The 17,657-nt window shown below is 40.2% G+C and overlaps 1 protein-coding gene across 1 annotated transcript in view; it reads left to right on the top strand.

Moving 5' to 3' along the window:
* The window catches only part of LRMDA (leucine rich melanocyte differentiation associated), a 971,323-nt gene extending 953,941 nt beyond the window's left edge, over nucleotides 1-17,382 (top strand). The window contains exons 7-8 of the mRNA XM_084904895.1: nucleotides 6,375-6,456; nucleotides 16,701-17,382. Of these exons, the coding sequence (XP_084761021.1) occupies nucleotides 6,375-6,454 (80 nt within the window). The 3' untranslated portion in view covers nucleotides 6,455-6,456; nucleotides 16,701-17,382. The remainder of the gene's footprint in view (nucleotides 1-6,374; nucleotides 6,457-16,700) is intronic.
* The last annotated feature ends 275 nt before the right edge of the window (nucleotides 17,383-17,657 follow it).

Below are 17,657 nucleotides of genomic sequence, written 5' to 3'. Positions count from 1 at the left end.
AAAACTTTATTTGCTATTTTTTTCATATCACTTCATATTACTATTATTTTTTAACAGTTTCATAGTGATTTCTTCCTCAGGACTTCAACTGACCTTTTGTTCTTTCATTTCTCTCTTTCATGGATGCCATGTTCTTTGGAAGCCTGGTTAGACCAAGTTAATGGCCTTTTTGGCTTCCTCCATGTGAATAGGAATTCACTTTTTGAATAATAAGTATTATGTGTCACAGGGTTGGGGCATCAGGATTTTAGAGATGCTAAGGTGGGGCATGGCCAAAAACAGGTTGGGGACCACTATTCTAGAATATTCCACAATGGACCAGAAAGATTCTCTGGATACTTCTTCCCTCTCTGCCAATGGACCCACCCACCTCTTCCTAATACCATCATCACTTTTTTCAGAGGCTGTGAAGAGTCTAGCTCCTTCACTCTTGCAGCTTAGAGAACAGGCATCCATCGGTGAGCAGCCCTAGGTCTCTTGCTCTGTAGAACTTGATTATAACTACTACCATCACAGCAGAGAAAAACCTGCTTGTCATTGCACAGCTACTCTAACAAGCATTGGTAAGAATAGCATTTAAAATGGTGAATACCAAAGATGATAATAAGGTTAATAAAATTGATACTTTATTTTACTGATACAGATTTATTGGCCCAACCTATATTGCATCATCAAATAAGTGTATATATTTGTACTAAGGCCCGATTTATGGATTTGTGCACCAGTGGAGTCCCTCAGCTTGGCCTGTGCCCTCTTATAATTTGAGACCCTTGGGGAATGTTGGAGTGCTGGTTTCAAGGGAGGCAGTAGTGCTGGAAGCGACAGGCAGCTGGGGCCAGACACCTACTGCCGCTGTCAGTGCTTGGTAGCACTGCCATGGAGGCGGGAGAGGCTCGCTGGCAGTGAGCTCAGCATCTGGCACCCACTGGTCAGTTGAGCAGTGCTCAGTTGTGGGAGAGCACTGACCACCAGGGGCAACTTCTGCATCGAGCACCTGCCCCCTGGTGGTCAGTGCACATCATAGCAACTGGTAGACCAATCATTTACTCGTTCAGTCACTTAGGCTTTTATATAGAGAGACTAGAGGCCCATTGCATGATATTTGTGCAAGAATAGGCCCCTGGCTTCACTCCCAACTTCCTGGGAGCCAGAAAGTCCCTGCTCCCCACCCCAGCTGCCCAGTAGCCCACACATCCCCACTCCTGGGCCTCCCAGAGCTGGCAAGTCATGGCTCCCCAGCCACCTGGGAGCTGGCAGGTCCATGCTCCTGAGCCACACGGAGTCAGCAAGTCCTTGCTTCTGTCTGGAGCACCACTCCAGTAGCTCCCTCCACTGCCCCCCTTCACCTCATAGCAGGCTTCACACTGCTCCTGCCTGCATATGCAAATTAACCTCCATCTTGTTGGGTTAATTTGCTTACTCACTCTGATCGGCTGTGGGCATAGCTAAGGTATGGTTAATTAGCATTTTTCTCTTTATTAATGTAGATGAGTAAAGACTATTATTTTGTCACAACTAAAATGCACATAGTAAACCTACTAAATCTGATATTTAGTCTTAGTTCTGTTGAATGTGGAATTAGGAGAGTTGAGTCAAAGCTACCAAGACACAGGCTAGGTAGTGGCAAGCACTTCTCAGCTCGGAGCATGAAAGGCACTGCAGAAAGTTAGTGGGTGCTCTTTTGTTGGGGGTTTTGAGATCCAGCAGCACTCCACTTCTGTATGTTATGGTCCTTTGGCCTGATGGGTATCAAAAACTGATTTAGTACAAATGAAATTTTTTATGAACTCACCATTGGATATGCCTGTTATATCAGGCAAGCTTGGACCTGCCATCCTCATCTTCATAAGGGAGACCCTGGGAAATATTAATTCTACTTCCAAGCTAAAACGAACCTCAGAGATTATCTGGCCCTTAGCCCTCACTTTACAAATGGGGAAACTAGCCCAGTGAAGAAACGGGAGGGGGGCATGATCACATGACTACATGACTTGGGGCAGAGCTGGGTCTAACTCTAGATAGCCTCCACCTCTTCTTATCAACTGGAAGTGCAAGGCCCTCCGGAGGCCCGGGAGCCCTGAGTCTTTGCTAGACTCTGCATGCCTGGGCTAGGCCTCCCCACCCACCCCCCTCCCACTTCCCCGCATACTCAGGGTTCTCCCCAGCAGTGTCTCCAGGGCCACTCCTGCCCTCGCAGCCTTGCAGCCAAGGAGAGAGGCAGCTCCAAGGTCATAACTTAACCTGCATAATTAGAACATTCATTCCAGAGGGGGGAAACATTTAAAAGATAAAGGGCCTCTTTAAAGCAGATTCTTCCCCAAACATTTCCCCCCATAATTAGAGTTTTAAGAAGTTATGGTGATGGCGGAGCTGGCTACTTAAGAAAAATTAGGAGTCTCCTTTGGCAGGAGGGGATTTCCCAGGGGACAGCACACTGCCATTGTTTTTAGGGCCCCCAGAAAAGAACCGCGCACTGATGGCTACAGGCCGGCCTGATGCATGGTCAGTTTGCTTCCCTTATTATGGCCAATTAATTTCTCCCCAGAGAACTAAAAACACTGCATATGCCACTAAATGCTGTTTCCCCCTCCAAGCCCCAGACACAGGAGGTGGAGGAGACAGAAACAAGCGGATGCATTGGAAATGCACAGGGAGACCACTGCCTCTTGAGTCACCAGCGCTGGTTCCCAAATCCCAGCCTGTGCGCCTCCCCCACAAAATGCAAAGGGTTCCCTCTGTCATTGTCACAGTTTGAGGCAGTTATCGTGACAGGAGAAGGGGCCGTGGGGAGAGCAGGAAAGAGAGCCACACGCCACCACCTGCCTTAATTTAAGAGCAAATCCTCTTGTTGCAAATAGCCTTCGTGATAAGTAAAGGGCTATGGCCACATACGGGGATGTGGCTTTATTTTCTTCCTTGTTCATTTCATTTATTAATTTATTTAGCACATAAGTTCCAGTTGGGGGGTGATCACCTCCCAACTGTGAGCCTGGTCAGATAGGAGTCTCAGTGGAGACAACACTTGTGTAATGGTAGGTGGTTCAAGTTTAAAAATTTTAGTCTGTCACTGGCCAGACCTTTCTTCTTCCCAGAGGGGCACCAGCAGGGCAGCTGGGTTTTTTTGGCTGCTGGAGGGTCCCTGTGCTGTCCTGGGGCAGCCCACAGACACAGTGGCTTCCCTTGAAGCATGTTATTCAAGGTGACAGCTCCTCACAGGTTGGCACTCTGATCACCCCAGTAGCCAAGGTATCGGGGGATGAGCGGGCTCCACCTGCAAAGCCCAGGTTTATGGACTTAGGTCATCCTTAGGCCCCTTGACCCCTGCACTCTCGCAGACAGGGCTGCCAGGAACTCCACAGCCACAGCGAGTTCTGTAAAGACGTCTGGGGAGAAAATCTGTCAGAGTGGGTGGAGGAGACCCCAGTGGTAGGGAGTGATGTCAGCTTTTGTTAGAGCCGCAGACAGCATTAGAATATCCTTGGCATAATATGGCACTGGTATCTCTGTCGGCATCTCTGTTTTCTGTCACCACGCACAATCCCGGGCCCCTCTCCCGCCCTGACAGTGTCTGTTCAGATCAGGGTATTGCCCGCACAGAGACCAGCCCTGCTCCCTGCCACACAGCCCCTTTGTTTGAAGTCTGCCCTTTTGTCACTAATGCACTCGGTGTCTATTTAAATCTGACAGTGACTGTGGTATCTGTTTTCCCGTCAGGAGATCATTGACAATATTAATACCTCATGTCCTTGCCTCGTTCTCCAAGCTCTGACACCTCCCTGCGTCTGTCTCCTGCATTCATCAGTCAGCCTCTCTCTCCAGGGTGCCTATAAACCATCTTGCTTCCAGGCCCAAAGCAGCGCCTCTCAAAAAGGACTTTTATCAATGCCACCAGAGAGAAGGACTGGGAAACATGGTTCAGAACATGTCACTTTCCTCCATGTCAGGGTCCGCGTTCAAGGTGTAACAGTCTATTTCCAGGGTGGCATCTGAGGCCCAGGTTTCACTTCGGCCAAAGCCAGAGTTGTGGTTTACTGTGGGGAGAGGGCAGAGAAAAGAAATCCAATCCAAATGTGCTGGAAAATTTGCAGGAGGGAATGAATACACCCACTGGAGTGTGGTATGTGTGTCCTGTGTCTGCCTTGCATTCTTTTACTCAAGAGCAAGACTGGGCTCTTTATGATATCTGACAGCCCTATCCATTTTTTATTTTTATTTTTTGTGTGTGTGTGTGTGTGTTTGCGTGTGTATAAAAATGCATGCTGTCCTGGTGCTATAGAGAGAGACATTAACATCTTTCCGCCTCATTCTTCCATATTCTTCATGGGTGCATTTGAATCAATTATGTTTAAGGAAGCCCCTTGTGGATTTTCAGAAACATCTGCGACACTCCCTCCCAGGCCTGTAGGGGATGCTGTTCCTGGAACAGATTCTAACCAGCCAAGCCCTCAGACAGGTTCTGGGCATTGGGGACAGTGTCAGTCCAACCCGAGGCGCTACACACTTAAGCCCAATGAGACCAGCTCAATGGCAATAGCTAAAAGAATCACCTAGAGATTTTAAGAAAGGATTCCGGAAAGTTTTATCCAAGCTCCGTGTTTCCAGTGTTTCCAGACCCAAACCCAAAAACAGAAATTGGGGATGGGGAGCGAAGGAGAAAAGATGGCCGGGGGCGGGGTTGGGGTGGGGGTAGGGGTGGGGTGGAACACAGCAAACTTGCTCTTGGGAATTCAGTAACAAATAGAAGGAATGAGAGCGTCACCAAGACCAGTTTGAAGGCCATGGGAGAGTATCATCCTCTCACCAACTCTCAGATTCTGTGACCACAATTCCCAACTTTGTCCCAAGTCATTCAAACCCAGGAGCATCTGCCTGCCTGTCCTTAAAAGTTTCTGAGTCATTGTTAATCTTTAGTTAAGAAGATTTAAAGTTCTGCAATGGAGAAATGTCTCTTATACAATCACAAAATATTTACTACTTAGAACTTCTGATGTGAAGGACCTGGATAATTTCAAATGCTAATTTATCCTAAGTAAAGAATAGCTGGCGATTTTTGGTTTCCTACTATCACACTGATGGGAAGAAATCAGACATATAGGTAGCTATTTTTATAGGCTGATTTGTGGCTCATGAATTAATATTTTATGGACATTGCTTTGTTTGTTTTTTTTCTTTCTGGTTATGCACACATCAGAGACTCAAGTGTTATTAGTAACAAGACAGCTGTGAAGCTGATTTTTAAGTTTTTTCCAAAATAAGAAGAAAAAACAAGGTGGCAAAAATAAAATTGTAGTATAAATGTTTCCTTGGAAAAACTTTTTTCCCCTCAAATATCCTACAAAGCTTTTATAATAACTATGGTAGGTGATTTCTTATGAATATTTAAAATAAATATTGAGTTGCTTAAAAGGTTTAACCTTATTCTAAGAGTATTTTTTATAGTTAAATCCTTCCATAACTTCCTTGAGTGAAAGGAAAACTGTATATGGAGCTATACAATTATTTAAAATAAAACTGAAAATAAAAATCAGCCCTAGCTGGTTTGGCTCAGTTGACAGAGCATTGGCCTGAGGACTGAAGGGCCCCAGGTTTGATTCTGGTCAAGAGCACATGCCCGGGTCTCAAGCTCAATGCCCACTGTGTGTGCGTGTGCGTGTGGTGGGGAAAGGGGGGAGAGGGTATTGATCAATGATTCTCGTCATTGATGTTTCTCTCTCCCTCTCCCTTCCTCTCTGAAATAAGTAATATATATTGAACAGTCTTCCCTGAATACTATATATATAAAATCAAATGCATCTCTACCTGAGACTACAGTTCAACCTGTGAGAAGGATCCTTTAGCATCCAGGCTCTTGTGACTTTCCATGTGGCCTGTTGTCAGCACCAGCCCTCTTCCTTGGTCAGCCCTTAAGTGCTTGATGCCTCCTGGGAACTGGAAGGTCCTTTTAGGAAGTTAGTAATATTGACTCATGACAGAGGACTGAAAATAGTCACATTCAGGGAAGACTGTTCCACATCTTTTGCTTGGGCCAGGCCCATCTTTAAATTCTTAATGTCCCATTTTTAGAAACTGCTAAGGGAACCTGGAGAGAGGAGAGGGTTATGCTTTCTTTTGAGGAGTAATTGGGCAACTTAGAAAAGTCTCTAAAATGTGGAAGAGACATCATGGGGGAAGTCATGATATTCTGGGAGCCTGTGCTCTGCTGGCATTTTATTTGAATGTCAACGGTGAGGACAAGAAGAGAGGGTGCTTCCCTGAGGGACTTACTCCTTGTGCTGCCACCCGTGGGATCTGGGACTGTGTTGGGTCCTGCTTTGCAGCACCATCCGGTTCCTGCTGGAACGGCGGTTTGTAACGATGTTCTTTTCTGTTTCCAGGTGTCCTGGGGAAGTGTCGCTATGTTTACTATGGGAAGAACTCGGAGGGCAACAGGTTTATCCGAGATGACCAGCTCTGAAGGCAAGTTCTGTGTGTCTTAGCCCATGTCATGAGGATTTAAGCAAAAAGGGAAAGCAGACATAAAGAAAAAGCTGAACAAAAAAGACAATGGCCACATGGCATCTCTGTGGGAAGGCTACAACTTTGGTTTTTGGTACCTTCTGCTGACTTTGCCAGGCCTGTCACCATCATCTTTCTGCCTTAGACTGAGTGGTCACATAGAGATTGACATGATTGCCCTTAAGCAGGTCTCATCCACCAGGGTGACAGACAGCAGCGGCGAAGCACCAGGGCTGACAGGATGAACACCATGATAGATTGCCTGGCCCTCCGCTGCTCATGGGGGAGCAGAGGTCACACCTGGGGCCTCCGTGAGCATGCGCAGTGGCTGTGACCAAGTGAGAGAGACTGTCTTCAGCTTGCCTACTGAGTAGAGATCCCTCTGATGCCATTGTCCTGTGGGCTTCTTTTTAGTGAAATAGTCACAATTTTGAGGAAGCCCACTCTTATTTATTCCTCTCATATCTCATATTCTCTGTGCCCCACCCCATTCTTTAGTATCTTTCTCACGGGCAATGGGTTTTGGTTTGCAATTTTTCAGAGAGCAGAAGGTGTAAGTTTTCAGCCGGGCCATTCATGTATGGCCTGTTTCATGTTATCACACTTTCTGAATTGGAGTAACTTGCTTTCCCTAAATCCCTGACAATACAAGCATGGACTTAATCTTGTTTTGTTCATTTCTAAATCCATGTTTTGCCTTGCATACTTGGCAGTGTCAGGCATCTTTTCCAGCACCAGGCTCTGGGTATACCAGGGACTTTCAATATTTTTAATTCATTCACTCATTCATTCATCCATTCACTCACTTATTCATTTCTAACCACATGCACCTCCTACTATATGGTCATAGTTGTGTTTGGAGCTAGCTTGCTCCTTTGGGTGCTACTTTAAGGTAGTAATATGATAAAAGAAAGTGGTGTATCAGAAGGTAAGAGAGACAGGAAGACTATAGAAAATGTCTGTCAGACCAAACAGTTTTAATGCACAACACAAACCCTTTCAATTTGGTGTCATTCTCTGGACCTCTCAGAAATTAAATCCATAGCTGGTGAGATAGCGTTGGTGTGTGTTGGACCATACTTCAGCACCAATGTTTCCAGGAAAATAAGCATGATCAGGCTGGGTGGGGGGCTTTAGTGTCATTTTTTTTTGTTTCTTCTATTTAAATAGACCAGGTGATCACTATATCTCCTACTTCAAGTATAGTTTGAGGACAGCAAAACCTGAAAGTTACAGGTACCAAATAACTAGAGAGTTGCTTTTGTAAAACCGTTTGGGGAGTCAGGATCCCTGAAACACCCAAGAAGAACCGGTTTTCTCAGCTCTAGCCCATGTACAGGGACTCAGGCACTGAGTCAGCACAGTCCTTGAATGACTTGCGTGGGGCCTGGCTGGAGTCCCTCTTGTAGATTATGTAACCTTTGGTCATCAGTTATTTAACTTAAAATCCCCAAGACGGTTAAGGGAGGACATTGCGTGTTTGCCTTTATTTCTCAAATCCATGAATAACCAGTCAAGTACCTTTTTTTCTTCTTCTTCTTTTTGATCTATAAAACAGCATCGGGATAATGCTTTAAATTAGCTGTATCGGGTCCCACCCTAGTTCTTTGTTTTGTCCTTGGCATATTATAGGCAGCCAGAGTTCTGCGCAAGGGCAGCTAGACTAGTCCCATGTCATATCCAATCTAGCAGCACATATATCCTTGTCTTTATAAAAGGCTTTAACCCTGCCTCAAACAATAAAAAAGCACTTGTGAACTGACCACAGAATTTTTCCATCTTTATTTTTCTTACTTGTTTACTTTTCTTAATGTCAGAACCATTTGTATCATATGCAGGAATGTCTCCCTCAATAAGAGCTTTGGAGGCAAAAAAATATTTTTGGAGTGAGTTACTGACCACATTGTTTCCCTCTCTTTGGGTTGTTTATGTTCTTCCAAAATGGTGTAATAACTTTAATTAAGATTAGCTTTAATTATAATTTACGAGAAGGCCATCACTACAGTATATTCCTCTCAATGATAGGATTATAGTGCATTTTGTTTCTCTTAAAAAAAGAATAATGGCAATGATTTCACTTTGGGTCATTGGCGATTCCACTGTTTGTTAAGCAAGATTTGCTGTGCTGGAGTAACTGGTCTGCACTGGTAGAGAAGGAAGCCATGTTGTGTGCTTATCTTAAATCCATAGACATTTCTCAAGCCTTGTTTTAGAGAGTAGAGGATTAGAAGGTAATAAGTTTCAATCAAAACTCATACATCTTTCATATGCTTTTTTTTCTACCCTTGATCGTTCTGCTTTTTGCCCTGTTCCACCGAGCGTTTTCCTTGGGGATCGTGGTGTCCGTGAGTCCTCTCTCCCAGGATGCTGATCTACTTGAGAGCGCCCTGCATCCCAGAGTCTTCTGTTGCCTCGGCAAAGTCAGGGCGGACTGTCTTCTTCCTAAGTAACATAATTTTATAGAACAATTTGTTCCTTGAGGAATAATGTTTTAGATTGCGGGGAATCCTATTAAAAGTACAACTATTACAATCATTTGCTTTTACTTTTACCAGCCTTGCTCATAAACCCTCCATCTGTTTGTGGCTTTAAATAGAGGCACATTATAGGAGATTATCACTCGATCAGGCTGCATGTCTGAGCGTGGTGCACTTTCACATACTCGTGTAGCAAGGAGTAAAGTAAAGCAAGACACAGACTCTGATGAAGGGATTTTTTGCTTGGTTTCTCTATTTTTATGTGCGTGTGTGTGTGCGTGCATGCATGCGTGCGTGCGTGCGTGTGTGTGTGTGTGTGTGTGTGTGTGTGTGTGTTGGATGGGGAGGGTTTCCGTCAGAGATGTACCTTGCAGAGTTTCAAGGAAAAAATGTCTTTTTTGCTTCTTCTAAGAAGTAACTTGACTAATCTTTCTGTTTTTTGTCAATATGCAGATTAACAGGGTTCTTTGCATCAAAACAGTAGCAGTGCTCAGTAATCACGACTTAGGAGAGCAGCCTCAGTCACACCTGTACCACTGCCCACTGCCCGGGCTGGATAGCGCAGAGCCCATAGAGGGTGTTCCATGTTTGTCTGCCCATCACAGTTGACCTGATGTGACATTCACTAGCTGCTTCTCCCAGTTCTGTTTTCCAGAGAAAGCCTCACCCAAGAAGGCTGTTTCCATGGCTTGATTCTGCTCTAATTTGCCCAAATACCCTGTTGTCAAGTGACTATGACCTGGAATAGGAAATGAGACCAGAGCACAGAACATGTTGGTTAGATGTTTGTGTGACAAACCAATCATCAGCCCTGGGTGGAGCACTGCATGTTACTCTCAGTGTAGCAGCGCACACTGAGGGGACTTGGAAGAACATTAAAAGACAAGCCCCCTATCCTAAAACCCCATCTTCCTACAAGTTTATTTGAAATTTTCCAATATTAGTGTTTTTCCTTTGGGTAACTATAATCCTAACTGTTAATTTGTCACTTTGTAGCTGGGGTAAATAATAAGTTATGTTACTCATACATATTAGCACATTAGCATTGCTAATTTTTCTAAAGTAAATTGGCATGTGGCCTGGAGGACATGTAATCTAGGACAAAGGAGTTTTGCTAAGAAAGAAAAAAGAAAATTCTAAGTATGGAGTGTAGTGGGGGTAAGCTGCTAAAGTAGGGGTGATGCAAATGGGAATACATTGAATTATGCCAAAGGAGATCACTCCCGCGTGGAACACAGAGGGAGCTGAGGGAGCAACGAGAAAGGAAGGCAAGGAACAGTTTTCTGTCTGCCATGTGTTCATCAAACCTCCATCTCTGGAAAATCTTAAAGCCTAGGTTTCTATCATTTTCTATCATGTTCTATCACTGAGGGACAGTGGAGTAAAGTTTTGTGTTTTTTTAAAAATATATTTTATTATTTTTTTACAGAGAGAAGGGAGAGGGATAGAGAGATAGAAACATCGATGAGAGAGAAACATCAATCAGCTGCCTCCTGCACACCTTCTACTGAGGATGTGCCCAAAACCAAGGTATATGCCCTTCACCAGAATAGAACCTGGGACCCTTCAGTTCGAAGGCCAACGCTCTATCTACTGAGCCAAACTGGTTAGGGCGAGTAAATTTTTTTATGAAGTTTGAAAATCAACTAGAGTAATGTGTGGCCCAAGACATTGGTTATGTTGAATTTTACAAAATATATATTTTATTGATTTTTTAGAGAGGAAAAGAGAGGGATAGAGAGTAAGAAACATCAATGAGAATCATCGATCAGCAACCGCAACCAAGGTACATGCCCTGGACCTGAATTGAACCTGGGACCTTTCGGTCTGCAGGCCGAAGCTCTATCCACTGAGCCAAATCGGTTTCGGCTATGTTGAATTTTAATAAGAAACATATCAATATGTTGAAATAGAAATACTTAACTTTTCAAATATTGTTAATGTAAGTTAGTAGCACTTGCTCTTCTGAAATGATTCAAGCTGAAAACTACACTAAGGCTCTTGGGATGCCCTATTATCTAGATGTGGTAACTTGATTTTAACGAGTTAGTAAATATCTGTTTTTTTTTTTTTTTTTTTTAGATATCTTTTGAGAGCCTATGATATATATGCCTTTTAAATTTATTTGTCTTTTGGGGAGGATTTTTGCAATGTTGATGTGATCAACTTTCTTAATTTTTGTGATATATGTATGGGAGAGTTACAGGGGCTGTGATATCTGAGAAATTCTTCAATATCTTAAAATCATAAAGTTATTCTTCTACAATTTCTTTTAAAAGTTGTAAAAATTTACCTTGGATATTTAGGTGTTCAGTCCTTCTGCAGTGGACTGTGTTGGTGTGATGCAGGCTCATAGTTAAACTTTTTTACTACATGGTTGGCTTATTGTTCGGCTTCTCTTTTTTTCTCCTTTTTAATACTATCCACTTCAGCCATTGCTAAATTTCTGTATATATTTGGAATTGTTTCTGAACTGTCTGTTTTATTCAACCTGTGTAATTGCCCTGCTTGTATCAGTGTTACCCTATTCTAACCCTTTGCACTCCGAACCATTCTGGACATTGGCTACCACTACTCGACGCTACTTTGCTGCGGACACGTGCGTTGAATTAACTCAATTCCCCGTAATCACTAATAAACTGCAATGTCCCCCCTGAGAGGGGACATCCGAGTGATATGCTAGAATTCCGATGTCCCCTGAGAGGGGACAGCGGAGTGCAAAGGGCTAATTGCTATGGTTGTGTGAATTTTCCCTTCCTCTTTCCCTCCTAGCCTCCCACCCACCCTTCCTTATTCCTTCTTTCTTCTTTTCATCAACTTCATTGAAGAACGATTTAGATAAACTAGAACAATAAATGCCCTCATTACACATTAGAGTTCAATAATTGTGCAAAATACATATACCTGTATAATCACAATGCCAATCCTGATATGAAACATTCCCATCACCCCTGAGAGTTCCCTTACACTCCTTCTCAGTCACAACCCCCAGCCCTGCTCAACAACTGGCTTATTCCTGTCGCTACAGATTAGTTTTGCTTTTTCCAGAACTTCATATAAATAGCGTCATATAGCATATACTTACTTTTTGTCTGGGTTCATTTGTTAAGTATTATATTTCTGGGGTTTATCCACATTGTTGCTTATTATTACTGAGAAGTACTCTAGTGTATGAAGATACCACAGTTCTTTTTTCCCTTTTTTTTTTTTGTGGATATTTGCCTTTTTTTTTTTTTTTTTCAAATTTGGGGTGTTTTCTTTTTCATATCCTTTTATTATGATAAAATATACATAATATAAGATTTTATCTATTTTTAAGTATAGACTTCAGTCATTAAATGCATTCACAATGTTGTGCAACACTCACCACTATCCATTTCCAGAATTTTTTCATCATCCTGAGCAGAAATTTCACATGTATTAAATCAAACTCCCCATTTCTCCTTTCCCCTAGCCCTTGTAACTTTATTACACTTTCTGTGTCTTGATACAAGTCTTTATCAGATATGTATATTACAAATATTTCTCAATCATCACCTTGCACTTTTGATTTCTTAACAGTTTCTCAAAAACAGAAGTTCTTCTCTCTTTTTAAAAATGTTTTCACTTTGAAATAATTTCAGACTTACAAAGAAGTTGTCAAAAAATAGCACAGAGTTTCTTTGTACCTTCCATCTAGCTCCCCCAAATGTTAACATCTTATATAACTACAATACCATTATCAAAACAAGAAAACTAACATGGACAATTCTTCTAATCTACATTACTAACATTTTATTGTTTTTCCCATAATGTCCTTTTGCTAATCCATGACCAGGGTTTATTAGAAGTTAATTAATTTTTTTAATGTTTTCTGAAAACCAGATTTGTTTTTACTGATTTTTCCCTCATGTGTGTATGTGTTTAATTTTATTAATTTTTGTTCTTACTTTATTTTTCCATTCACTTATTTTGAGTTACCTTCCTTTTCTTACTTTGCTAATATGGAAAATTAGATAATTGATTTTAAAACTGTCTTCACTGATATATATAAAGCAATACTTTTTTTTTCTAAATAGTGTTTTAGCTTCACCTTACACTTTTTGATATGTGGTGATTTTTATATAATTATTTTAAAAATATTGAATAATGTCTTTTGTGATGTTTTCTTTGATTTGTGGATATTTAGAACTACTTTAATTTCAAAATATGTTTGGTATTGATTTCTTATTATTTGTACGTATATATGAGAATATATGCTCTGTGACTTTGATCCTTCTAAACGTTTCAGCTTAGCTCATAGTCTAGCATGGAAGATGTTTTATGTGTACTTGTAAAAACGTGTCTACTGCTATCATTGGTACATTGTCCTATAAATGTCAACTAATAGAAGTTGCTTTATACTTTTGTTTGACTTTTATGCCTTTGTGGATTCTATATATACATTAAAATTAATTACAAAGAGATGAATAGTAAAATCTCCAACTATAATTGTGAATTTTTATATTTCCTTTGAGCCTGTGAGTTTTGCTTTATGTATTGTAAAGCTCTGTTAGTAGATGCTATGCACACATTAAGAATGATTATATACTTTGGATGCATTTGTCATTTTCAGCATTTAAGTGTCCTGCCTTATTTCAGATAATAGTCCTCATCCTGAAAACTACTTTGTTATTAATATAGTTATCTCAGTGTTTGTATGCTTTATCTTTTCTCCTCCTCTTACTTTTAACCCATGTCATTGTATTTAAATTTGTTCTATTTGTAGCATATAGGTGCTTCTTGCTTTTAAAAATATTGAGCAATCTTTGCCTTCTAATAGAGTGTTTAGATAATATACATGTAATAAAATTATCTGTATATTTGTTTTTTTATTCTACCATCTGGCTGTTTGCTTTCTATATATACTATTATTTTTCTGTGTTTACATTGTCTTTTTTTTTCCTTCTTAATGATTTATTTAGTAGCTTTAGTATTCCAACTTATCTTTTTATCCTAGGGTTTACAATAATAACGTTCAACTTATACAGTATGTCTGTAATATTTACTTCCAATGAAAGTCTTACCTTCATAGAGTATGTGTCCATTCCTGCCATCATCCTTTGTATTATTACAGTGTCATATATCTTATTTTTACATATTTATAAAATGCATTATACATTTTTTAAATAGCCAATTATCTTTTTTTAAAATATATTTTCATTGATTTCAGAGAGGAAGGGAGAAGGAGAGAGAGGAAAATCAATGATGAGAATCACTGGTGGGCTGCCTCCTGCACACCTCCCACTGGGGATCAAGCCCACAACCTGGGCATGTGCCCCTGACCGGAATCTAACCTAAGACCCTTCAGTCTGCAGGCCGATGTTCTATCCACTGAGCCAAACCAGCTAGGGCACAGCCAATTATCTTTTAAAGAAATTCCTTAAGAATAAGGAAAAGTCTTCATACACATATTTTTATAATTCCTATATTTACCATTTTCACTGTTCTTTATTTTCTGGTATAAATCTGAGTGTGAGTTTTTAAAAACATTATTCTTTAGCATAAGAAACTTCCTTTAACATTTCTTGTAGCATGGCATTGCTTGCCTTAAACTCTCTCAGCTTTTGCTGTTTTAGAAATGGCCTTATTTAACCTTCATTTGTGAGGAATATTTTCACTGGATACAGAGTTGTGGGTTGACACTTTTTCCCTTTTAGTGTGTTAAATATGTCATTTCACTGTGCTCTGTCTTGCATCATTTTTGATCTGTGGTCATTCTAATCTCATCCCTCTGTATATGATCAGGCTTTGTTTTCTGGCAGCTTTTAAGATTTTTCTCTTTATTACTGGCTTTTAGAAACTTGATTATGATGTGCTGTGGGGTGGTTTCTTTTTGTTTATTCTGTTTGGAGTTTGTTGAGCATCTCAAATCTGTGGGGTTGATAATGTACATCAAAATTGGAAATTTTTAGCTATATTTTTTAGTTTTTGAAATTCATTTTTCCAGATTGCCTTTTTTAAACTTCTCTTTTCAAATTGGTTTATTACCTATATAGTTCATGGGGTTTAATTTTTCTGTTTGTTATACTAAACATTATGGTTTTTTATTTATATTTCTCCTCCTCCTCCTTGTCCTCTTTCTCCTCTTCCTTTTCCTCCTTTGTATTGATATTTTATTTTTTGCCATGATAGCACTTGATACTCTATTCCAGTGTTTCCCAAAGTGTGGTACGCGTACCCCCAGGGGTACAGGAAGAGTTTGGTGGGGGTACGCGTTGCACCAGAGTTTGGTGGGCATATGCACTACACTGTGCTTAGCTGAGCCTAATTCTACATTCTCATGAGTATGAGGGGTACTCAGCGTTACGAAAATTATAGAAGGGGTACACATATGTCAAAAGTTTGAAAAACACTGCTAGAATAATTATTTGGGGCAAATTTAAATTTTGCTTTTGCTAAGACCCTGTGGGTATCACTAATTCCAGAGCAGAAATTATCTTATCTGTTTGAAATCTCTTTCCTAAAAGTGAAGTGTGATTTCTAACACCATATCTCCTACTGCCTAGACTTGGTTTCCAATTTTGTGTGGATACATCTGATATCACATATTGTTCAGAGCACTTAATTGGATTTTATCTCAGATTCTCCCAGGCTCAGAGCCTACTCAGAGGTCAAGGTCACCTCATTATGCCTAAGGGCCCTGATCCTAAAATTTCCTCCCGTAGGCTTTTATTTTACAACCAAATATGATGCCCCGATAGGCTACTTTCCTTTTATTTTCATACTTAGCTATGGCTTTGAATTTTTTTTTTCTATTTTTGAAAGCTGCAAGCTTTCCTTTCCTACTTCCAAACTCATGTGTGTGTGGTCTATTACTGCATAATGTTTGCAGTGGTTAGAATTTCTTTCATGAGCTATATTAACTGAAATTCTTACATGTCTTCATTATTAAATATGAATAGAAAACCAAAGATCATAAAATATTTGAAGAATGAAATATGACAAGAGATTAATTCTAACATAAACAAAGTATTCAAAGGAAATATAGATATTAAATAATAAAGAAAAAACAGACCAAAACTTTTATTTATTTACTCAGAGACATGTAAGCTAATACTGCATTCACAGCATAACACAGTCCTATGAGAAAGGAAGATTCAAAGAACAAGAATGAGATTGTGATGATTACAATAATCTGCCAAAGCAAAACAAACTGCAGTCAAAAAATTGGGTTGAATGATTTAAAGTAAAACATTTCCAAGCTGCCTTTCTCTGTAAAGTAGAATGGAAATAAGTAGAGACAAAAATATGACAAAAGATAAGTGACATAAGATTTATGCAAGAGGCCTAACAGTCAAGAATAGAAGTTATAGAAGGAAAAAGATATAGGAAGTGAATGAAAACTATCAAAGAAATAGTGGAACATGATTTTGAAGAGCTAAAGGATATGATAACTGATAAATGGAAAAATCATTGTAAAATTTCAGAACACTAAGGATAAAGAACTAAACACTTGCAGAGACTAAATAAATAAATAAATCAGGTAAGTATGATACCTTTGTAGGATTGACCTTCTATCATTATAGTGAATGCTAGGTTATAGTAGAAAAATACTTTCAAAGTTCTGATGAAAATTATTTTTAACTTAGAATTCTATACTCTGCCAAAGTATGAAAGAAATGTAATACCAAAGGAAAGATATTTTAAGACATGAAAGAGTTAGAAATATGTTCCTCACAATGACCCATTCTTTTTTTTCTTTTCTAGGTCAGCAATGGAAAACAGATTTTCCTCAGACATATTCAACTAAGCTAAAGAAAATTGCATTCCTCTGCCTCCCTTGCAGCTATGGATTGCTAATGATCAAGTTCTGTCCAATGACTTATAGTAGCCTAGAGGCCCAGTTCACAAAATTCGTACACATGGGGGAAGGGGGTTATCCTCAGCCTGGCCTGTACCCTCTCACAATCCGGAATGTCCGACTGCCAGGTTAGAAGATAATAGTGTTGGGCATAAGATTTGTCTGTAACAGGCAGTCGGACATCCCTCTCGCAATCCAGGACCACTGGCTCCTAACCACTCGCCTGCCTGCCTGCCTGATTGCTCCTAACTGCCTCTGCCTCGGCCCCCACTGCAGTGGCTTCATCTGAAAGGACATCTGGAATGACATCTGAAGGTCATTTGGCTGTCCGGTCAAATTAGCATATTACGCTTTTATTATTATAGATGTGTTGTGAAGGGGCTTCAAGGAGATATTCATATAAGAGAGAGATCGTTTTCTGCTTATTATTTCTTCTGATTTGTAGACATGGTAGCTGGAGTTCTAATTTTGACTGTCTTGGATTCTTTGAGAATGAAAGCAGTTTCTGATGACAAATCAGCCCACCATTCCACCTCTGTACTGCCCAATTTCTCCTTGTAATGGAAAAATAAAATTATATCTTTCTTATGTTTTATTTATTATTAATTATTCTGTTAGATGCAGCTACAGTTCATCCAAACTGACACAGAAAGCTACTTGAGGATATATGTCAATAGATGACAAATTGGATTTTATTTTTGTACTCAGTTGCCCATGTGATTATATTCTAGGCAATGATCTGTAATGGAAGTGTGTGAAGGGGGCTACAAAGAAACCATGGATTTAACTCAAAAGAATTATAAAAGGAAAAACCAGGAGGATATCAGTGCCTAAAAATATATAAAAAATACTTCAATATCCGC

This window comes from Pipistrellus hanaki, assembly GCF_964339955.1.
Source record: "Pipistrellus hanaki genome assembly, chromosome: 14".
NCBI classification, from domain to species: Eukaryota; Metazoa; Chordata; class Mammalia; order Chiroptera; family Vespertilionidae; genus Pipistrellus; species Pipistrellus hanaki.
Note: the sequence above shows the minus strand (reverse complement) of the source record. Positions and strands in the feature narration are given on the sequence as shown.